Source organism: Varanus komodoensis, unplaced genomic scaffold (genome assembly GCF_004798865.1).
Source record: "Varanus komodoensis strain SLA01 unplaced genomic scaffold, ASM479886v1 scaffold26, whole genome shotgun sequence".
In the NCBI taxonomy this organism is placed as follows: Eukaryota; Metazoa; Chordata; class Lepidosauria; order Squamata; family Varanidae; genus Varanus; species Varanus komodoensis.
In genome coordinates, this window is record NW_025335684.1 from 3,112,810 (window position 1) to 3,135,741 (window position 22,932).

At 51.3% G+C, this 22,932-nt stretch overlaps 1 protein-coding gene and 2 long non-coding RNA genes across 3 annotated transcripts; 1 reads left to right on the forward strand and 2 right to left on the reverse strand.

The window, feature by feature from the left end:
* Positions 1-1,432: 1,432 nt before the first annotated feature.
* ELFN1 (extracellular leucine rich repeat and fibronectin type III domain containing 1) lies at positions 1,433-3,823 on the forward strand. The gene has a single exon (XM_044433511.1). The coding sequence runs from the start codon at positions 1,433-1,435 to the stop codon at positions 3,821-3,823; it is 2,391 nt and encodes a 796-aa protein (XP_044289446.1).
* An 874-nt stretch (positions 3,824-4,697) lies between these two features.
* LOC123025064 lies at positions 4,698-12,663 on the reverse strand. Its single transcript, XR_006415054.1, has 5 exons — positions 11,365-12,663; positions 9,000-9,116; positions 7,308-7,460; positions 5,660-5,851; positions 4,698-4,887 (listed from the first exon to the last, which is right to left on the reverse strand). It is a non-coding gene; the product is annotated as an uncharacterized LOC123025064 (long non-coding RNA).
* Positions 12,664-12,785: 122 nt separating this feature from the next.
* Positions 12,786-13,972, reverse strand: LOC123025188. The gene is made up of 3 exons (XR_006415073.1): positions 13,743-13,972; positions 13,535-13,654; positions 12,786-13,441 (listed from the first exon to the last, which is right to left on the reverse strand). It is a non-coding gene; the product is annotated as an uncharacterized LOC123025188 (long non-coding RNA).
* Positions 13,973-22,932: the final 8,960 nt, after the last annotated feature.

Sequence of the window (22,932 nt, forward strand, 5' to 3'; positions counted from 1 at the left end):
TTTAGTTGGGCCCTCCGGACATGAATCACAGCGAAAGGGCTGCCTCTGCCCAGTTCAGTTCCTCTCCAGGCTGTTTTTTCCCCACTGTGAAGTCCATCTCAACTCATTTCCACATCAAGTGTTTTTAATTATTATTTTTTTAGTTCATCAAATGTGTTTTGGTTCACTTTGTGATTGCATTTACCCTAATCAAATTCAGTCTGCACACATTTTGCCTGGCGTATGCATTTTCCCATCATGCAGGTTTTCATATTATTTTCACAAGCATGAGCGTTATTTATTTGTTAACAATATTTATACCCTGTCCTTTATAAGACGTCCCAGGACCCTTTCCCCAAATATTTCCCTGTTTAATCGAAAGGTTATGTCCAACATTTGGGGAAGAGCAAATACCATCAGTTAATTGTTTTGACTCACATGTTAATCAACCAATTGCAAATTTGGTGCCTCACATTGAAATACAAACTGAAATGCTCCTCCCTCCCCATTTCTTTGCTTAAATTTCAAGACTTCTTGGTGGTCACTAGCCAAATTATTCAAAACTTTTGGAATTAACTTCTCCTCCAACTCAGACTGATCTAGCCCAGGCATGCTGATTTGCAATCTGCCATGTTTGGTTTCCCTTTGGGAGCTGCACTCCAGGGTGGGCGGAGCCAAAGGCAAGAGGGGTGGAGCCAGAGTGCCAGCATATTTTAGCTTAAAGCTCTTACTGGCAGCAGCTTGGCCTTTGGAGAAGCACTTCTGCCTCTTGGAAGGGGCAAGAACTGCACAAGAGCTGGGAACCCACTGCTGGGCTGGGGAAAGCGGGCTTGGCATTCTTGGGACCCCCAAAAGGCCAGCCTGAAACAGCAGAAGGGCTGCAGAAGCCCCATGCCGTAGACTCTGCAACTCCCGGCCCCGATGTTTTCTTCTGCTTTGACCGATGCATAGCACAACCTTTTTGTCTCTCTGCTTCTGTGTTGGCAGTGACCCGACGAGCACAACATGAGGCGAAGACACACCGGGAGCACACGCCATGGAGAAGCAGCCCAGCTCCAGAGCAGCGGCCGGCCGGAAGAGGCACCCCGGAAGCGCTTGTGCTGAGCAGAAGTGGGGGCCCCGTCCGTGAGCCGGGCCGTCTTCTCCCAAGCTTCCTCCTCGTCTGGCGTGTCCTTCAAGGGAAAGCTGCACGATGGGGGAAGAGACAGCCCCGCCGGAGGACCGTCGCTAAAGCTCCGGCTGGTGGGACCTGGAAAAGCCCTGCTCACGCGGCGTGGTTTTTCCCCTCGGGACATTTGCCTTCATGGTGAGAAACCATGGAGAGAAAAGGGAGACCAGCGCGGCTTCCTAGGAAACACTAGCCCACGGCAGGGCTGCACCGCGAGAGGAGCGAGGCCCCCACCCCCTTCCATCCGGCCACGGGGAAAGCCCCCTCTCCGAGCGGCCCTTCCCAATGGCAGGCCACCAGTGGGCGGTGAGGTCGGCTCTGTGCGCGTGCATGGTGGCCGTGTCCCTGCTGCGCGTGGGCGAGGTGTGGGCCGACTGCTGGCTGATCGAGGGGGAGAAGGGCTTCGTGTGGCTGGCCATCTGCAGCCAGAACCAGCCCCCCTACGAGTCCATCCCGCAGCAGATCAACAGCACCATCCTGGACCTGCGGCTGAACGACAACAAGATCAAAAGCGTCCAGTTCTCCTCCCTCAGCCGCTTCAGCAACCTCACATACCTCAACCTGACCAAGAACGAGATCTCGTACATCGAGGACGGTGCCTTCTCCGGACAGTACAACCTGCAGGTGCTGCAGCTGGGCTACAACCGCCTGAGGAACCTGACTGAGGGGGTCCTCCGGGGGCTGGGGAAGCTGGAGTACCTCTACCTCCAGGCCAACCTCATCGAGACGGTCACCCCCAACGCCTTCGGGGAGTGCCCCAGCATCGTGAACATCGACCTGTCCATGAACAGGATCCAGCGGCTCGACAGCAACACCTTCCGGGGCCTGAGCAAGCTCTCCGTCTGCGAGCTCTACAGCAACCCGTTCTACTGCTCCTGCGAGCTGCTGGGCTTCCTCCAGTGGCTCGAGGGCTTCACCAACATGACGCGCACCTACGACCGCATGCAGTGCGACTCCCCGCCGGACTACTCCGGCTACTACCTGCTGGGCCAAGGGCGGACCGGCTACCGCAACGCCCTGGGCATGCTCTCCTCGCTCTGCACCGGCGGCCCCTACACCATGCCCCCCTATTTAATGCCCCCCAAGAAGCTGGCGACCACCGCGCCGCCAGAGAGCCCGTGCCCGGAGGAGGAGTGCTTCTCTGGCGACGGCACCACCCCACAGGTCTCGCTGCACACGCCCGTGATCGACCCAGGCCTGTACCCGACCATGAAGGTGAAGCACGTGACGCACAACTCCGCGGTGCTGAGCGTGCAGATCCCGGTGCCCTACAGCAAGATGTACACCCTGGCCCAGTTCGAGAACGGCCGCTACAACATCCTGGCCAAGCTCTTGAAGAAGAAGGAGGACATCGAGCTGACGGACCTGGGCCCCAACGAAGACTACACCTACTGCGTGATGTCCTCCAGCCGGGTCTCCAGGTACAACTACACCTGCCTCACCATCAACCTCAACAAGCAGAGCAGGGAGGAGCCCTTGCCCAGCCCCTCGACGGCCACGCACTACATCATGACCATCTTGGGCTGCCTCTTTGGCATGGTGATCGTGCTCGGGGTGGTGTACTACTGCCTGCGGAAGAGGCGCCACCAGGAGGAGAAGCACAAGAAAGCCGCCATCAATATGAAGAAGACCATCATCGAGCTGAAGTACGGGCCAGAGATGGAGGCGACCAGCATCTCCCAGCTGTCCCAGGGCCAGATGCTGGGCGGGGAGGCCATGACGCGCATCCCATACCTCCCCTCGGTGGGAGAGGTGGAGCAGTACAAGCTCATCGACAGCAGCGAGACCCCAAAGACGACCAAGGGCAACTACATGGAGGTGCAGACCAAGGAGCCGCCGGAACGGAGGGACTGCGAGCTCCCCCTGCCGCCGGACAGCCAGAGTTCGGTGGCCGAGATCTCCACCATCACCAAGGAGGTGGACAAGGTCAACCAGATCATCAACAACTGCATCGATGCCTTGAAATCGGAATCCACCTCCTTCCAGGGGGTCAAGTCGGGGGCAGTGTCCACTGCCGAACCTCAGCTGGTGCTCTTATCCGAACAGATCCCCAGCAAACACAGCTTCCTCACCCCGGTCTACAAGGAGAGCTACGCTCACCCGCTGCAGAGGCACCACAGCATGGAGGGGCCCCCCAAGCACTCCAGCACCTCTTCCAGCGGCTCCATCCGGAGCCCCCGATCCTTCCGCTCCGACGGCGCCGGCCACAAATCAGAAGCCAAATACATCGAGAAGACCTCTCCGACCACAGACACCATCCTCACTGTGACGCCGGCGGCCGCGATCCTCCGGGCGGAGGCGGAGAAGGTCCGCCAGTACAGCGAGCACCGGCACTCGTACCCAGGGTCCCACCAGGGGGAGCAGCACGACAGCGTGGGCGGGCGCAAGCCCTCCATCTTGGAACCCTTGACCAGGCCTCGCCCCAGGGACCTGGCCTACTCGCAGCTCTCCCCCCAGTACCACAACCTCAGCTACTCCTCCAGCCCGGAGTACACTTGCAAACCGTCCCACAGCATCTGGGAGCGCCTCAAACTGAGCCGCAAGCGGCACAGAGACGAGGAGGAGTACATGGCCGCAGGCCACGCCCTGCGGAAAAAGGTCCAGTTTGCAAAGGACGAGGACCTCCACGACATCCTGGACTACTGGAAGGGCGTTTCTGCCCAGCACAAGTCCTGAACCTCCACTCGCTCGTGACTCAACCCTGGACCAAAAGGAGCCAACGCGGACAGGAAGCGGCAGCGGTTATTTTTAATCCAGACTTGTCTTAAAAAACCCAACAATGAATAAATAACTTATAAGAATCTATAATTATTCTATATACTGTATCAGAGAGAGGGAGAGGGAGAGAGAGAGAGGAGAGAGAGAGGGCGGTATTAGACTCTCTCGTGGATGTGGGATCCACACCAAATTTGAAAAGAGAAGGGAGAGAAAAACAGGGGGATTGCAGACCAAGTCCATATGGAGTGAAAACAAGTTTTCTTTTATTTTTTAAAACAACAACGAAACCGATAATTGCATTATTTAGGAAGGAAGGAAGGAAGGAAGGAAGGAAGGAAGGAAGGAAGGACAGAAAAGCAAAAGCAAAAGCAAAAGCAAAAGCAAAAGCAAAAGTGTGAGAAAGCCAGGCAGAAAAGAAAAGGAGAAAGGAATGGCTATGCCTGCATCTCACAACTCCTTATTCTGTGATCTTTGCGGACCCTGTACAGTTTTGTTCTCTTCCTTTCTGTAACCAAAAAGTAAAAACATGAAAAGGGTAAATCAGAAGAAGTTAGCCGAAATAAAAGAGGCAACTCTTTGGGCCTTTTGCAAACGGAGTCTTCCAGTTTAGACGATTGGGGGTCTGAAGTCTCATGTGTGCGTTTTTGGGGGGATGGAAAGGGTCTGTCGCAACATCACATTGTAAAACTGATGCCATTCTATTGTACAGAGAGAAAAGAAATTCTATATTTGCAAATGTTTGCTGTATAATGAGAAAGAGAGAAAGAGAGAGGAAAAATATTACATCTACTAAAAGAGATATATATATCTATATATTCACCTGTTTGTACCAGGTTTTAATCATGGATTTTAGAAAAAAGAAGAAAAAACCCGACCACTGGGCTTCGTTTGAAGTTTTTCATTTTTGTTTTTCGGTTGAGTTCGTTGTTCGCTGTGGAAGGGGTGGGGTGTCTCTTGTTTTCTATGATTGTTTGTGACTTCCGTTCTGGTCCATTCCAAGTGCACTGAGAAAAAGACACATTCTGTAAGAGAAAATCAGAGTTGCTCTCGTTATTCAAGGGTCAGTGGGACACCAGCTTCTGTAATTAGGAAAGGGGGGAGCCGAAGGCGAGAAGGCTTGCTCAGTGCTAAGATGCCCAGCTTCCTCTCCGTGCGCAAGAGAGGTACTCGCCTCAACGGTGCTTTGCTACCAGCTCCAAGAAGGGCAGTACAAACACGCTCCCTTTCTTACAAAAGGATACATCCTTATTCTCTTCATTATAGCACCCATACCTGGTGGCCACATAGATCTGAAGCGACAGCTCCAGTGTTTTGACCACTGTCTGTGGCCGATGAAAGTTGAGGTCGAAAAATTTCTGGAACACACCAGATGGGGAAGCTTGGATTGTAAATTTAAGATAAGGATCAAATAGCCCATTCACAGTGGACAACCAGTTGTCTATGGGAAATCCACACGATTACAATACATAATGGTATACAGAGGCTGGCTGCTTCTGAGACTGAAGGCACCGTATGGCCCTCTTGATAACCTTAAGTTCCACAGATTCGTCTAATCCGCTTTTAAAGCCATTCCAACTGGTGGCTATTGGTACACCTGTAGTAGTGAAAACCATAAGTTCCATGTATTGCTTCACTAGCTTAGTAATCAGGAGAACCATGCAGGGTTAGACCAAAGGCCTATCAAGCTCACATCCTCTTTCCCACCACAGACAACCAGGAATCCCACAAGCAGGACGTGAGCAAACAGCACCTTCCCACCTATGTTCCCCAGCGACTGGAGCACGGGAATATTACCTCCGTAACTGGAAGTCACATAGAGCCTTCTAGACGAGCAGCCCTTGGCATCCCCTTCTCCAGAGTCCTTGTGCAGGCCGCCCTTCAGTCCATCCAAGTTGGTGGCCACTGGCACGTCTTGCGGTAGCTAATTCTAGAAGATGTCCTTTCTTTCAGCTGCCCTTCAGCTTCATCGGGTGACATGGCTGGTTTCTAGCGTTACGGGCAAAAGGAGATGGCAAGTGACATGAGAAGCGCACCCCCCTTTTCACACACGGAGCAATGCCTCCCAGGCATCCATGCATCTTACCATGGGAGCCTCCACCAACTAAAATGCTCTAGAACCGTTGTTATTGCAGAAGATTATAAGAAGAACCACCCTGGGTTGGACCAAGGGACTATCAAGCCCAGCATTCTGCTCCCATGAAAAACCAATACGTAGGACATGAGCACCACAGCACTCTCTCACCCATGTTCCCCAGCAACTACTGGATGTAGGCATACTGCCTCAGGTACTGGAGGTAGCCAACCATCAAGATGACAAGCCAGTTCTAGCCTTCTCCTCCACAGAACTGGCCAACCACCTTTCCAACTCCCCCAAATTGGGGTTCAACACCACATCCTGTTGAAATGAATTCCATAGTTTTATGGAATTGTTTCCTTTTGGCTATCCTGACTCTCCCAGCTTCAAGGGATGGCCCCACTGGGCTCAAGTATTATGAAACAGGGAGAATAACAGTCCTCAATCCAATTTCTTCCAAACCATGCCCAGTTTTGCACACTTCCAACACGTCTTTCCTCACATGCTGGTTTCCCAAGCCTAACCTTTGACGTGACATTCACACGCCACTAAGTTTACATCTTGCACGAGTCTTGAGCTCATTCAGTGGGGTGAGAGAAGGCAAAATCTCTCAGCCTCAGCACCCCCCCCCCCCATGAAACAGTAACACTGGATAACCAAGAAAGCATGTGTGAAGTTTGGGTCATATTTAAGAGCTACAGAAATTCCAGGTATAGTTACTCCCTATTTTAGTTACTTTTCATCCCCGGGTGACGACTTCAGGGTCACAACCGCATTGGATGCTCAGTACCTAAAACCTAACATCTGATAAAGAACATCCCCTACTTCATCTGTTGAATAAAGATGCCAGAAAAATACAGAAGTCATTATTACTGAAAACTCCAAAAGATGCCCACGCTTTCATGTCTGTGCTTGGAGAAGCAAGACCCCCGATGAGGGGAATATTGAAAACAGGGTACCCACGCGGCCTGCTTTGAAAATTAAAGTTGGTTCTACAAAAGGGCCAGTCAGCAGGTCTCTGGGCAAAAAAAGCAAGTGGGAATGGTAATTGAAGTGCCTGAAAATGTGCTGAGAAAAGCAGCTCCTTCTACAGGTGGGTGGGAGAGGTTTTGTTCACTTCAATTACTGGTGGATCTGGCTGACGATGGGAAAAGTGTGATTCCAGGAATAGCTGCGTGTTGTGTGGACAGGCGAGCCAGTTCCTGAGATCAGCCCCTGGCTACGGGGCTCAGAAACTCTCCCACGAGGAAAGCTGACAAGTCTGAGGCTTCTTAGCTGAAGGGAAAGGGGGAAAACCCCCAGAAAGGGAAGGGGTGTCAGTGAGCATTTGTCATACTGAATTACATGGAGGTTTCAAGCCTCTCTTACCTGAAGGGCTGGACTTGGATTCCATCACACAGAAGCTCCTGGGGGGTCAAGCTGAAGTGTGGGTGGTCCCGAAGGCCAGGAACGGCACTCCAAATGCCAGCGATATCTTAGCTTATCTTGAGCACCGAATGACCTTAACAGGAGCATTCCAGCCTGTCCGAATGGAGAAAAAACAGCAGAAAACTCAGAAAATTACCAAGTGACAGATGGTTTGGGGAAAGCAGGAGGGTGAGGAAGCGGGCATGGCTCCCTGGGACCCCCGGGTGCCAAAGGGGGAGCCTGGCTTCAGAGCCCCGGAGCAGCAAAGAAGGGCATGAGAATGTAAGAAGAGCTCTGCCTGGTCCGGAGTGGCCAACCAGCCGCTACAGGAAACCCACCGAGTTCCCCAGCAGTGGGTGCAAACAGGCCGTGCTGTGAGAGCTAGTGAGGGGCTACCTCGAGCAGGGGCCGTGGCTAGTCTTCCCCTCCATGCCAGATCAGGCCCACGCCCATCCACCCCAGCACTCTGCACACACAGAGGCCACCCGGCCACCCGGAGGACTCCCATAAGCAGGACAGGAGTGCAACACCCATTCTCCCCGCTGTGTCCCCCAGGGGTGCACAGGTGTCCTGGCTCTGACACTGGGGGGGGGGGGGTGGCACAGAGCCCTGAGGACTAGCAGCTGTCGCTACCTCGCATTGCCTTCTCTCTCATAACACCAGAATCCATGCCGGTAAATGATACCAAGGGGCAACAGTCCCTGAGCTGAAGAAGAGGGAGCGTTTCCTTCACACAAGCACTGGCTTAGGGACCAGCAAGGTCTGTCGGCCATACAGTGGCACGCAAGGGCATACTAAGGCTGCCAAGGCTGCTGGGTCAAGGTATCCACTCCAGGTTTTAGCCTCCACTTTTAAGGATCAATCCATGGTGCTAAACCAGAATCTCTTTTCCCAGTTCAGCACCATGGACAGCTCCTTTAAAGTTCAGAGTGAAGCCCAGCAGGCACACAGGCACCGGTCTCCAACGCGTACATGGCTGATGCCGGAGGACACATCTGCAAGAGCCGCGATTTGCCTCGATAGCCTGCTCCATGGAATCTCTGTCTGCAGAAGCCTGCAAGAGCCAGATGGTGGCTACAAATGCGCCCACCACCTGATCGCCCCCTTCTGGTGAGTTTCTGGAGGCCTCTGGCGGGCCTTCTGCTGGAAGTAGAAGGCAGGGCTTGATGGCGCTTGGCCTGAGCCAGAAGCACTGCTCCTCACCGGAACTGATCCACCCTGAACTCTGGTCCTGCTGGGAGTGGATGTCTCAGGTGAGATGGAAAGAGGAAAAAATATAATTTGGATCCAGGCTGGAGCAGGAAGTAGGGAAAGACCTTGGGCAAGGCCAGAGAGGTCTGGCAACAAGGAAGCTGAGGCTGGAACGAGGGGCCGGACAGGGCCTCGGGAACGTTGCCCAGGGTGGGGGAAGGAGAAGACCTGTGGTAGAGGCGGGGAGAGCTGGGGACCAGCTGGGGCAGAGCCGTGGCTGGGTGGCACCGTGGCTGGCCCAGACTCACGGGAAGATAAATCCGTGAGAGTAACTTAAGACCGGGTGCACTGCACTACTCTAGCCTTTACGGCAGCAGGGCAGCCGTTTGGAAACACAATTCAGAATCTATTAACATTCTGAGTGCTCATCAGAGGGGGGGTGATTAAGAAGGGAAAACACACCCGTCGTTTCCACACATGCACATCGGCAGCAGCCCGAGTTGCGATTCTTCTAACCAGCCCAGCAAGTTGGAGTTCTTCTGGCTGTGGGTGAATCCACACATGGAGGTAGGCTTGTCCCTGCCGTGGACACAATGAGCATGTGCCAGAAGCAGCATAAGGTTAAAACAAAAGAATAAAACAAAGCTATCAAAAATTTAGAAGCAAAATAGCCTAAGACTAAAGGGCATGCCCAGTGCCATAAAGTCTAGAATGTGCTATCCAAATTTTGCCACTCCTCATGAATAATAATTCCACCAGACCAGGCAAAGACCTGGAAGCATTCTGAACGGACCGGTCAGTCTTCTGTTAAGCCTGACCACGAACCCATTTGGCCCGGAATGCTTTTCTTTAATGGTCATTGTCCTCCGGAGATCCAGGCAGGAGGAGGCCTTCCCTAGCTTGCCCCAGCGATGCCCAGCGTACAAACGGCACGTGGCATCTCTGAGCCACAGTCCTTGCAAGTGGTGGGGCTGGGGGGTAGACTGCCTGGACTCGCAGAGCCATGCTGGAGCCTGAAGGGGAGGGGGCCCGCACCCCCCGCCCGGCGGTGTGGTCTCGAGCGGCCCTGAGTGGCCCATGGGAGGCCCATGGCCGGAGGGGCCTCGGCACGCTTCAAGGCAGCAGCCCTTCTGGCTTTGCTCCCGCAGGACGGGGTGCCTCGTGCTCCCGAGGTGCAAAGGGGCCTTTCACAGGGAAGGGACACGATTACAGAGCTGGCCTTTCAGCGCCTGACAATTTACCCTTTTCAGTGGCGAGGGAAATAGGAACGAGCACCAGCCTTAAGGGCAAGATGGCAGGAAGCGGGAGGAAGCTGCTCAAGGAGGCAGCCAATTTAGCTCGCAGAAAAGCACAGCCGCGTTAAAGATCCCCTTGTTAAGCAGCAAAACCCAACATGCAAATAGCAGGGCGAGATGAGGCCTTTTAGGTCAAGGTACATCCTGTGCCAGGCAAGCACAGACCCGGGCGAATTTTCACTCCAGAGGTGCACAATGAAAGGAAATTGGCCGGAGGCGCTGCCTGGAGGGGCAGACCAGCCCCAGCTCGCCCTGAGAGACCACCAAAGGGCCGGCAGTGCTTTTCAACTCAAGAGTTGCGGAATGCGCTTCGTTTAATGGGACGGTCGTTAATCGAGGCGCCCTTTTTGCAGGGCTGGCCCTCCGATCGAGTCAAGCAAGGCCACTCGTTTAGGCAGTGGAAGTTCTGTGCTGCAGAAGGGAAGTCGTTACTCATTAACTTAATATTGTTGGCATTGCATTTTTACTGCCGAATACAGGGAGAGGTAGCTGCATTAGGCAACAAAATACTTTGGCCCTTCACCTCAAAGAGGTTCTATTTCCCCGCTCTAAAACGTGGATGAGGATCCTTGATTGCTTCACAGTCAGCAGAGTTTTGCATAATGCATCAGAGTCAAACTCAAACTCAAAAACAAGTAAGTTACGAAATGTCAGTGAAGAAATCAGGCTGAGCAGACTGGCTAAAAAATGAGAAATTATTTAACAAACCATTAATATCTGATGGCTGTACTGAAAAATATATTTGATTAATTAAAATAGCTCAACGACCTGTATGATGATCTGTTGAGATAAAGAGCTTTCTATTATCTTGCGCTACCTTGAATTTAACACTGCAATATGTCACGAAGTAACAAGAAATAGAACTTTGCTTGAAAGGAAGGTGCCTGTAATAAAGGGGCTGGGGTATGGAGAGCTTAAATCCACATGGAATGGACGTGCCAAATGAACCGTCGCCTCCTGGCATCTAATGGGACCATGGCACCCTTGTGACATTGGCCACAATGATGCTCCTCAAGCATCTGGAGAGGACCGAGTGGCGAGCCCAACTCCTGGACCTTTGGCTGGTGTTCCTAGGTGAATGGAGGCAGGATGGCAGGGGAGCTGCCTCTAGGCATTGTGGGTATATCCTCCCACAAGCTAGCTTCTTGCTTGTCTCTCTGGCCAACTCTCCATTGGCAGTGATGGATAGAGGCAAAGTCTCAGGCTCCAAAGTGATTAAAGACTCCCGTTCTCTTCTCTAGCTTGGCAACCACCAAGAGGTACCGGGCAGCTGTTCAAGCCGCAATAAAAATTGAGGTATTTTGTGTTTGTTTCACTTAAAAAATAAACAATTCCTCACATCTGATGAGCAAGCAATTTCGTAAATGCTGCAGAGCAAACAGGACACGGGAGCTTAACCTTAACAGTTCCCAGAGAGTTTCTCTTGGCTGCGGCATGAAAAGGATGGAGGAAGCGCAAAGGTGAGCCAAGCTCCGTTGGGCAGAGCAGTCTGTACGAAGCATACGCAACCCAGAGTGAAATCCCCTTCTTACCCAGTTTCTGCTCCATAAGAGAAGGCTTTTATCTCATCCCGATTGCTATGTATAATCAGGAGTCTTTGGTGAGGGGCTTCAAGAACAGCCTTTGGAAAATCCAGGTCTGCCTTCCGGAGGACCTGATCCACATGCTTGATGCCAGACTCAAACAAAGTGAAAATGTTAGTAAAAACAGACTTATTTATGTAGATTCCTGTGGATTCTACTTCAGCAAGCTGTCATTTCGGATATTTGAAGATGTTATTTGTAATGATGTTTTCCATGAATTTATCTGGAATAATTTATCTGAAACAGGCAGCATGCTTTTGTTAGAATGTCAGCCATTTCACGTCTGAGTTCCTTTAAAATGCTTGGAGGGTTACTCTTTGGATGTGGTTTGTTCTCAGTCTGCCAATCAGTTCTAGAATTTCATCCTATTGCTGGCAGTGAAAACAGATGCAAAGAATTCCTGTGGCTTTTCGGCAACCTCCTTATTCTCCGCTAACACACCTTTAGCTCCCTGATTACCCAGCTTTCCTTCCTTCCTTCCTTCCTTCCTTCCTTCCTTCCTTCCTTCCTTCCTTCGTCTGCATTCCCTTTTGTCCTCCTCACTTCAGCACAGCTTCCATTTTCTGAAGGATGCCTTCTTTTCATGAACAGCTTTTGGGATACCGCTGATTTGGGAGACCTCTGGGACCAGTTAAGGCATGTCCTGACCTGTAGGATACACTTGGATGGAGCTTCAAATACTCTGGTATGAGTGACTGCAAGAGTTCCGCCATGATTCAACCTGGTGATTTTTCAAATCCCTTGTTTTACCAAGAGAAGGGAAGGGAAGGGAAGTATCTGGATTTACAGGGCTTGGAACCCTCCGATTAAGTTTGCTGGATCACAGGCATACGTTTAACCTAAACTAAAAGGGAAAATCCACAGGCAAAAGTTACTCTCCTCCTTGTCCTTAAGGCTGAGCGGTCCCGGCTCATTTCCCCCGTGCAGCAGCTCCTCCAAGATCTCGGAGCTCTTGCGCTACCAGCATCGCGCCAAAGGGCACGGTTCCTGGCAGTTGCGCCCGTCTTTCTGCAGCTCTTCCAGGCCTCCCACAGGCCCTCCCGTGACCCCGTTACACAAGGCATGTCCATTACACCGAGACTTAATGTCTCCATCTCCAGCTATCTTTCACATGTTAGGGAAGTGAGAAACATGTCACTTTCTTATTCTCAGATCAGAACTGACTGGTTTGGGCAATCTGGAACATGCACAAGCTGAAAAGTACAGACTTTTGCCAAGACTGGGTTGTGAATACCAATTCCCTTTGTGATCTGTCTAGTAAAACACATAACACGATAAAGGGAACAGACTCCTACCCTGAACTTTCCACCACTTTGGGAAAGAGTGGCATATATAATACCCATTAGAGAATTATGACAAATGGTCTCTTTTTCACTTGGGAGAGTTACCAGACAGGAATGTCTGGTTTCTCTGTTGTTGTCAGTTTTATGGTTGGAGCGGCTGGTGTCTGCTATTGACAGAACAGCAGTATTTATAGCTTTCTGCATTATTGTTTAGAATTTAAATATTCTTTATGCTGATGGTCTTCCACTGTTTATCTCAAATCCCCAGTCATTTGTTCCAGCTTTGATGCAGTTGATCAATAGTTTGGTGATTTTCTGGCTATTTCGGGCTAAATTCTGAAGTGATGCGAACTGGAAAAAGTATTAACTGACTGGCAAATTCAGCCACCCCGGATCTCGTTAGAGAATATATTTGAGAATACTGATTGAGAATATATCTGAGAATACTGATTGCCAGAAATGTGCCTCAAAGGATCAAACTAAATTTGAATAAATTGATGGAGGAGATTTTTTTCAGGATATCCCTAGATGGAGTTTGCAGGATAGGGTAAATGCCCTTAGAATACTACAACTTTCATTGCTTATATTCAGGATATTACAACACTGAAATGATAAGCACTCACCTTCCACAATGGATTGAGGACTGAAGAACATTCAAACAGGTGGTATGAAGACAGACTTGCAAATCGGTACAGATATGGACATTTGGTTCATCTTTCTTAAGGTTGATCGCACACACGTTCCTGTGCATGGGTTGAAGATATATTTGAGTCTACACAGCTGCATTTTTTCTTTTCCTCTGTATGATTTTGTTGGAATTAAAAAATGCATGTTACATTCAGGAGCTCCATTTGCTTGATCCCAGGAAGGGCTGCCTCCGATCAGCCTCGTTACCTCCAGCTTTGCCATTCAATCTTGTCTGCATTGCTGGGATGCCAACAGTTAAACAACTTTCCCTATGCAAATGAGATTTAATTAATCCTTTTCATCACTTGCAAATATACCTTCTGAACCCTATTAACATCATGAATATGCAAATCATACCTTTTCAAGGACCCAGCACTGAGCTTGATTGTTGGATTCTAGTTAGCAGTCTGTAAACCTAGGTGAAAATTTAATTTCCATTTTAAGTTCCATACAAAAAAGAGAGGAATCTGTTCGTAATTAAGTTAATTACAGTGTTATACTGGAAGAGGAGACAAACAAGGAGGACAAGATCATTCATTATGCTTAATGCCAGCTAGGGAGCCAAAGGGTAGGATTGTGTCTGTCTGGAGTTAGCAAATTAAGCTGCGGTACATTTCCCCAGGCTGGGATCCCATTCAGAATTTTGTGGCCCAAATAATTGAGCTAGCCAAGTTTCCCCAAGTCCTTAGAACAGCATTTATCCATGAGTCCAGCCAAGACAATCTAGCCTTGAACCACCGTAGGGTTCAAAATGGGGCAGGGATAACGCAGGTGCTAGTTTTCCATGGCCAGGGAATCTCTGGTGAGCTAGAGCGTTCCAGGGAGCCCCCCCCCCCACCCCGCCATTCCTGCAAGCCGGCCAGAGCTGCACCTGTTTCCATGTTCTTGGCATGTGAACATGTCCCTCGGCGTCATTCCTGGCACTTCCTCATCTGTGAAATACTGCTGAACGCTTTGGCGAGGAAGGCCGCCTGACGCTCGCACTGAAATTATGGAAGACCATCCTACTATTCTACCTACGATTTCTGCAACGCGCTCTACGTGGGGCTGCCCTTGAAGACGGTCCGGATACTTCAGATGGGGCAAAACAGAGCAGCCAGGTTGCTGATGGGGACTGGGTGTTACTCTCATATAACCCCAGTCCTCTGCCAGCTTCACTGGCTTCCCATCGAAGTCCGGGCTCAGTTCAAGGTGCTGGTTATTACCTATAAAGCCCTTAACAGCTTGGGACCTGGATACCTGAAGGAACGCCTTCTTCCATATTTGCCCTCCCACCCCTTGAGATCGGCGGCAGAGGCCCTTCTCCGGGAGCCCTCCGTGAAAGATATTAGGAGGCAAAGTACCCGGAGGAGGGCCTTCTCTGCGGTGGCGCCCCACTTATGGAATGCGCTCCCCAGAGAGGTCCGCCTGGTGCCGTCGTTATTTGTTTTTCGGCGCCAGGCGAAGACCTTTTTATTTCAATGATATTTTAATAACTTTTAATATCAGTTTATAGGTTTTAATATGTAGCCAGGGTGGATCTGGATTTTATCTGTATTATGTTTTATTTTATTTAAGTAAGCCGTCCCGAGGCTATGTGATGGGACGGCATACAAATGCTCTAAATACATACATACATACATACATATGTACATACATACATACCACCAGCAGGCCACCACCGAGAAGGCCCTTCCCCATGTTGCCAGTCTCCAAGTCTCCCTAAGAGACCCTTGGAGGAAAGTCGACGCTGCTGCTTGTGTACAGGCCACGGGCTGGCTTCGCAGCAAGGCAATTCCCGGCCATGTACGCAGCCTAGCAGGAAAGGTCCGCAGCTCGCCGGCCGGCTGGACACACGCTGCCACACAGGCACGGGGGTCGCTGTTCTTCGCCTGCTGCCCAGTCTTCCCCGTAGCATGGCTTGAGTATAATTAAATAGGAAGCACCGTTATAAACGGTTAATTATGGTTTGCCACAGCAATAATCCCTGAAAATCGCCCATTAGCACGCTTAAGAACTATTTTGTATGTGGCATATTCTAATGAGTTAGCGTAGTTAACGAGTGATTTGTTAGAGCTATAATCCTCTCGAAACACCACCTCGGGGTTGTTAACGAACAAACAGCAGAGACTGAGAGAGTCATCTGCAGAGCCAACCGGGTTCAACGGCAAACTGAGGCAGAGCGACGAGGAGAGAGCTGGAGCCAGGCACCGGGCCAGGCTTGACGGGGCTTTGCACCCAGTGCCTCCGATGCTTGGTCCGCCTACGCTTCATCCCACTGGGGTTACGCCTGGCCACTCTTCAGACCAAATTATTTTATTTCAATCCCCACCTGACAGCTGGGACAGAACAGATTTGACATAACTATACGGGTGGGTTTATTAAATCCACACAGAAAAGATGGAGAGAAAAGAGAGATGTTATCTGGGGACCATTTATCAGCCCTGCTCACTCCAACGTGTCTGACATTATGGGTTATTTTATTTGACTGTCTTCCTTCCCCCTTCTCTTCCCATCTTTTTCGAGAAAGAAAAATTCCAATCATCTTAGAAACTGTCATTTTAAAGCATAATAGTTCAAAGCCTCCACCAGTTCCCTAATGCAAGGGAGTGGGCAGATCTCGGGACTGAGAAATGTGCTGTGCTCTGTACGAGAACTCGAGTCCACCAGGCAGAGCCGAGTCGCTCCACGTCAGACCACCGGAGTCCTGTTCTGGTCTGGGGGCTCCCTTGCAAAGACACCACGCCCCCCGCCCACGGCGAGTCCACCTTCTCTGTTCCCCCTCACCTCCATCCTCACTGCCACGGCTGCCTGGGCCAGAGTACATGACAGCTGAACCCATATGTTGCTGTGAGGAAGAGGAGGAGCAAGACCAGGAAGGTCTTGGCACATGAGCCCATGCACGTGTTGCGCAAGTGAGGTTCCTCTTTCTAGCACATGACCTGCTTGACCTGGAAGGCCGGAGAACGCAGAACACTGGAGCCCTGCAAAAGAGCGGGCGGCCAGAGCAGGCAGGGGTCTTCAAGGGGGTGGAGGACAGGGGAGAAACGACGCCGGAAGCTCACCCAGGGAAGGGTGAGCGGGAAGCTGCGAGCCTTTGCCCAAGGCAGGCAACCTTAGAAGGAGGCTGACGTCACAAAGAGCTTGAGCAGCCACTGTTCCGGGGGGCCTGGGACCGACGGGGCACCGTCTACCGAGTTCTTCTGTGCAGCCCCACTGAAACAAGCAGGACCGGCATGCAGCCGCGGGAGGCGATGCGTCTGAGGCATCAGCGACCAATCCAATCGAGTTAATTGCCGAGCTGGAGAGGGGAGTGAGGGGTGGAAAATCGCCTTCTCAGTCCCTGCAGGCAATCAGCCGGCTCCTTCAAGCATGAGAACCAATTGCCCTTATTATTTTAAGCTTGCATTGCAGCAAACGCTCCTACTGGTCATAAAATTACCCAGTCCTTATTTAAACCCAGCTCCTGTCTGTGTCAGGATGACCTCCCGAAGGGCCTTGCCAGCATGCCAGCACAGGGGAAAACGGGAAGAGGAGTCCGGAAGCCTCGGAGCAGGAAGGGACATGGCAGGTGGGGTGGATCCAAGACGGAGCCGGGAGAGCAGGAGAGAGAGAAGGCGCGCCAAGGCGGAAGAAGAGAAGCAAGGATCACCTTGGCAGATCTCAAGAAGGGCGCATGAGAACACGACCTGGGCATGGAGAGCACCCGCCTGCAGCCATAATGGGGGGAGGCAGAAGACAGCTATTTCGGGGAGGGGAGGGGAGGGGCTTTGCTCCACCATAGGATACTTTTTCCATCCCCGAGAAGCTTCTGTTTCATTTCCTTGTAGGTGGGCAATACCACCAAGGCCATTTTGCTCCATAGGATCTTCCAAGCTACCCGGTTTATGGCTCTTGCAAGGCCGGCCAGCCGGCCAAAACAGCTGCGTGACTGCTGATGTTCCCTGCTCCACGGTCAAAGGAAGAGGCAGGGATATTCGCCTGGTGATGACGGTCCATCACTTGGCAGGTCCTCCTAGCCGTTGGCACAAGGACAGGAAGGGGGGGATTCTCCACAGGCGTGTGATGTCGGGTGATGTCCCTACGGAGAGAGGAGCAAGCTGTCTGGCTTGCAGGGTTGCTATACACCCTTAAAGTCCCAAATTGAAGCAAATGGTGGGGACACGAGATGGAAGTTCTCAATCTGATTGACTAATTGGGAAGTTAAGAAATCGCCAGGCACAGAAAGTATCCATCTTAGTGTTCTTAGAGAACTCCAACTGATCTTGAACTTAAGATCAGCTCTGCACCAGAGGACAGGGGACTGGCCAGGACAAGATCCATTCTTCAAAGGGGATCAAGGGAAGATCCAAGAAATTACAGTCCACTTGGTTCTGTGAGGAAAGAATGAGCATGGCTTCCACTAAGTAGGTTAAGTCTTGCTAACTTCCGAGAATTCTTGGAGTCAGTAAAGATGTGAACGGAAGACATGGCTCGGCTGGACTTCCAAAGGGTTTTGACACAATCCTTCACCAAAGATACCTGAACAAACTCAACCGTCATAGAAGAAGGTGTGTGTTCTTATGGATCAGCAGCTAATGCGCTGAAGGTGTTAAATAGGAATAAATGCGAAATATATTCCTCCGAAAGAGGAATGGAAACAGGAGTCCCACAGAGATCTGAACTAGGACCAATTTATTTCTGAAGGATCTGGAATGAGGAGCAAGCAGGGAAGTGGTTGAGTTTGCTGATGATACCAAATTATTTAGGGTGGTTCAAACAAAAAGGGATTGTGAGGAACATCAAAAGAAGAAACTGGGAAGGTGGGCATCAAAATGGCAAAGGCGGCTCAGTATAAGCAAGGGTAAAGTAATACAACTTGGGTTCTCTCTCTCTCTCTCTCTCTCTCTCTCATAATGCTAGAATCCAGAGAACTCATCCTATGAAGCTGATGCATGGAAGAATCAGGACAGAGAAAAGCTGAACTGTAGAATTTATTCCCACAAGATGTAGCGATTTATTTATTTTTCCATTTCTATCCTGCCTTTTTCCTACAAAGGGCTCAAGGCAGCTTACATCATTCTCCTCCTCCATCTTATCCCCACAACAACAACCCTGTGAGGTAGGTTGGGCTGAGAGTCTGTGACTGGCCCAAAGTCCCCCAGTTGGCTCCATGGCCGAGCGGGGACTCGAACCCAGATCGTCTGAGTCCCAGTCCCATGCTCTTAACCACTACGCCACACTGGCTCTCATGTTCCCTGGCTGGCGGTGGAGGCTGATGTCCACCTCTCTTCAGTTTTGAGAATAGCAGAGATGCTCAGCTAATCATGTAGGGGCCCTGACTGCTCTCTAGAGAACCACAAGAAGTTTACTCTGAAGTTGGAACTGGAAATATGAACTTCCCAGCCTCCTTCTGGCTGCACAGCCAGTCGGGAGAACTTGCTGCTGGTCTGTGGGTACAAGAGGGGCCTTGAAGAGGTGCTTTTAAAAAATGTCTTAACCATGACATCACACTGATGGCCACTAATTTGGAAGACTTTCACAGGGTTTTGAATAAATTCATGGAGAGCACGGCTACCAATGGCTCCTCGTGATGCTTGGCTGTATGCCATTTGCAGGCACCTGTGAGACGATGTTGTTTTGTTCTCTGTGACCAGAATGCTGGATGAGGCGGTGGAGTCTTGGTCTGATCAGGCGTGGCTCTTATGCTGATTCACTCTCTCCCTTTGAAGAAGTACAATCAACATGTAAATAGAGATAAAAGCCACTGAATTCAATTGCAGATTTCCATAATTTTGTAACAAGCCTTTGGTGTTCTACTAAACACACACGCAAACCAGAAGGTACTACTAGCTAGCTCTGTATTAGCCAGAAGGCTAATGCTCAAAAACGAAGAAATCAGATGTGCAGAAGTATATTTTTAGATGGTTGCGTTAAAGCAAGTTGGACAGATGCCATGTAGACTTCCACACTGCTTTTATGAGAAAATAAGCAGATTTAAACAAACACCATCAAAAAATTATGTTGGAGAAGCGGCGGGGGTGGCTTTGTTTGTACTAGGTACTTTTGGTTATGCTGAAACATCAGGCAAGTTTAAGTATTGCTGCTCCTGGATTCCAGCTGCCATGGAAGCAGAAATCCACGCAAACTGCCTCTAAGGGAGTTGGGACCCAGGCTTGGCAGTACCTGGCATTTCTGCCCAATCATCTGCTTGCATCAGAGCCCACCAGATGATGGGGAGGCAGAACGGCTTTGTTTCCTCCTGCAAAACAGAGTGATGCTGCCAAGCACAGGCGTGTTGGAGGGCATCCATTTCCAGAGCCACAAGAAGTCGAAAATGACTGATGGTGTGCGGCAACGGCGTGGCCCAATCCACCCAGCAGTGATGGTGGTCAATCTCTTCCTGAACTGTACCACTTTTCTTCTCAAGGGGTGCGATGCCGTGTGTTTGAGTGAGCTCTCCAACGTAAGTTGGCTGCACGTGGAAGACAAGATGTCAAGGAGAAAAGTTCCCGTCTGGGAAAGCCCTCGGCCCCATGAAAGACCTGCAGCAGCTCGGCCCGTTCAACTTGTGTTCACATGGACCAGGACTGTGCGCCTGGAGGTGAGGAGCTCGGGTTCCCCGCAGCTCTGAGCTCTGCAGATGGTCTTCCCCTGCTGACCCAAGAGGCCCAAAACATCAAGCCTGGAAGACAGAATCACAGAAGAGTTGCAAGAGGCCATGAAGGCCACCGGGTCCAAGCCCCTGCTGTTGCAGGACCCCAGTTCACACCATCCCACTCAGAGGGCTGCCCAGTTTCTTTCTGAATGTCTCTTGTCTGGAAGGGCCCACCACCTCTCCAGGCGGCTGGTCCCATTGCCGTGTTGCTCTGACAGTGAGAAAGCTCTTCCTGGTGTCCAGCCTGAATCTGGGTTGTCCTACCTTGAATTGATTATTCTGTGTCCTACCCTCTGGCATCAGTAAGAAGAGATCTTGACCTTCCTCTTTGTGACAGGCTTCCTCTCTGAAGGCAGCTGCAATTTATTGATGAGACATGCTTCATGGTTTGAACACGAAATGCTAAGCAGGGATATCCTGGTCATCGCTAATGATTCACAACCGCCATTTTGGTTTAACCAAAAGTGGAAGGAAAGCGGCATAGCCCATCATTCCTCTGAACCAGAGTTTCCCTCGCTGTGTATTATCACACCAGACAGTCACAGGGACTCTCAGGGTTGGCGGGAAAGCTGACGCACAAACAGTCCAAGAATATCGCTGCACAAAACGGCTCTCATCTCCCACGGGAAGGGGGACTTAGCTCACGGGACGAATGTCCATCCATCAGCCATAGCATCCCATTTCTCATCAACACCAACACATCACAGTTCGAGAGAGATTACAAGGTAGGGATGTAAGAGAAATTAGTTTCAGTTTGTTACTGATCTGTATTGACACCATTCGCACCTCCCCGATGAACATGTCTTTGGCTGCAATGTGCAGTTGAGGAAAATACTCTTCTGAGCTTGCCAAATGATTCCCAGACCAGGAAAGAAAGCGGCGCGTGCGCATACGTTAAGAAGTGCATTAGAAGTGGGCTTCTTGAAAATATGCTTGTGTGCACGTCAATCAATGCAGGAATCACGCGTGCATTTCAGTGACACATGGAACTGATGGGCGCATTTGGGAAAACATGCGCAAAAACACACCAGGCTCCTGGCAAAAGGGGGGGGGGGGGGAACGCACGGCGTCCCCGTGGTTCCTGGAGAGCTGCTGCAGCAACCAGGGGAAGGGCCCCCTGCCATCTCCAAGTCAGGTCAGGGGGCACGGGGCCCTGCCCGAAGCCCCGCAGGCAACTGGAAGCCTTGGCAGGGCCCTGAGCTGCAGGAGCCGGAGAGGGCAGCTGCTATCTCCCCATGGGTCAGATGACAGATTGGAGCTGGCTTCTAGCAGGCCCTGCAGAGCAACAAACCCGGCCCGGCTCCGTCGTTGGAGCGAGTCTGGCTGCGGCAGTTCCTTGCTCCCCTCTTGCCTCACCCACACCTGTTCGCCTCCAGAGTCACGGCCCTCCTCAGGACAGTTCCCAGGCCTGGGAAGTCACGGGCAAATGGCTCTTGCCCAGGGAACTTGGTGCTGTGGACCTCATTTTGGGAAGCAAGTTGGGGGGTCTTCCCTAGAAGCTGCCCCCATTTTCAGCTGCTGGGAGATCAGCTCCAGGAAGGGGGGCATTGGGGAGCTAAGGACAGGCCATGCTTGTTTATTGGCCAAATGCATTTTGGCTTGGTTTGAACAAAGCTTGTTCTTTCTGAACCTCATCAGAACACCCAGCAGGATCTCCGAGAATCTGCCACCTTTTCTCCTCTCTGCATCTCAAGTCTGAACCTTCTTTGGGGCCGACAGTTCTTTCTGGAACTGAGAAACCTTCCCCGTTTCATCGTGGATTCTGGAGAGATGATATTAGGCTTTGGCCCTAGTTCTCCCCAAGGATCAGGCAGTTTATGGTCTTCGCAAACCAGCAGCGAGCATCGTACCTGAACATGCTGGAGCCCGACGTGAGACTCTTGGCCACATCCAGGCACCGGTCAAGCAGAAGGGGAAGCTCTTCCTAAATGGAGGGGAAAGCGGAGGCAGCATCAGACGACGGTTTTTCTTTTCCTGACCCCTGAGCAGTGATGAAAGAACCGAACAAGCTGGAATTAAAGGGTTTCTGTCATCTGTCCTCTCCCCGCCTCTTTTTTCTATGCCCACAAGAAATCTGCAAGCCCGGATAAAAGAGAAGCTTTGGTTGCTCTCCTGTCATCTGAAAATGAAGCCACCACTTTCCGGCCCTCTCCAGCCCCTCTTGTGGAGCGCCATTTCAGGAGCATTCAAAGGCAAACCAAAGAGCATGACTCTCTCTTTCAAATACCCCGAGTGCAAAGCCGGAGGTGGTGGTGGGGGGGGAGAGCAGGAGTACAGCTGCCTCTCCCCATCAGAAGGGCGGAGGTTTGTCACCGTGGAAGAAATGAGCTGAATCTCTGCAGCCATCGATGCCACTGGAGATCGAGGCATCCGATATCCGTGTGACAGCCCTAATGATCAACTCGCTTTTATCGTATCCCCGCAGATTGATGCTGACAGAGGCTGCTGCAGAGAGTTCGGCTCGACCTGACAGTAACGCCAGTCGTCTCCTCTTCCGCTCCCTGGCGCGCTGGCCTCCGGGAGGGCATCGAGCCACGACAGCTTTTCGGAAGGACGGGGGGAATTGCAGCACGGTGTGAGGCATGGCGAGCTGCTGCTCAGGGGCCAGCCAGCTGTGGCCCCTCGAAGGGCGCCACCAGTTGTGCGCTTCCTCCGACAGCACGCTGCAGACGTGAAGGGCCAGCCAGCTGTCCGTCCGTCCATCTGTCTGCCCTCCCTCCCATCTCCTCCCTCCCTCCCATCTCCTTCCTTCCTTATCTCCTCCCTCCTTCCCATCTCCTTCCTTCCTTCCTTCCTTCCTATTTCCTCCCTCCCTCCCTCCCATCTCCTCCCTCCCTCCCTCCCTCCCTCCCTCCCATCTCCTTCCTTCCTTATCTCCTTCCCATCTCCTTCCTTCCTTCCTATTTCCTCCCTCCCTCCCATTTCCTCCCT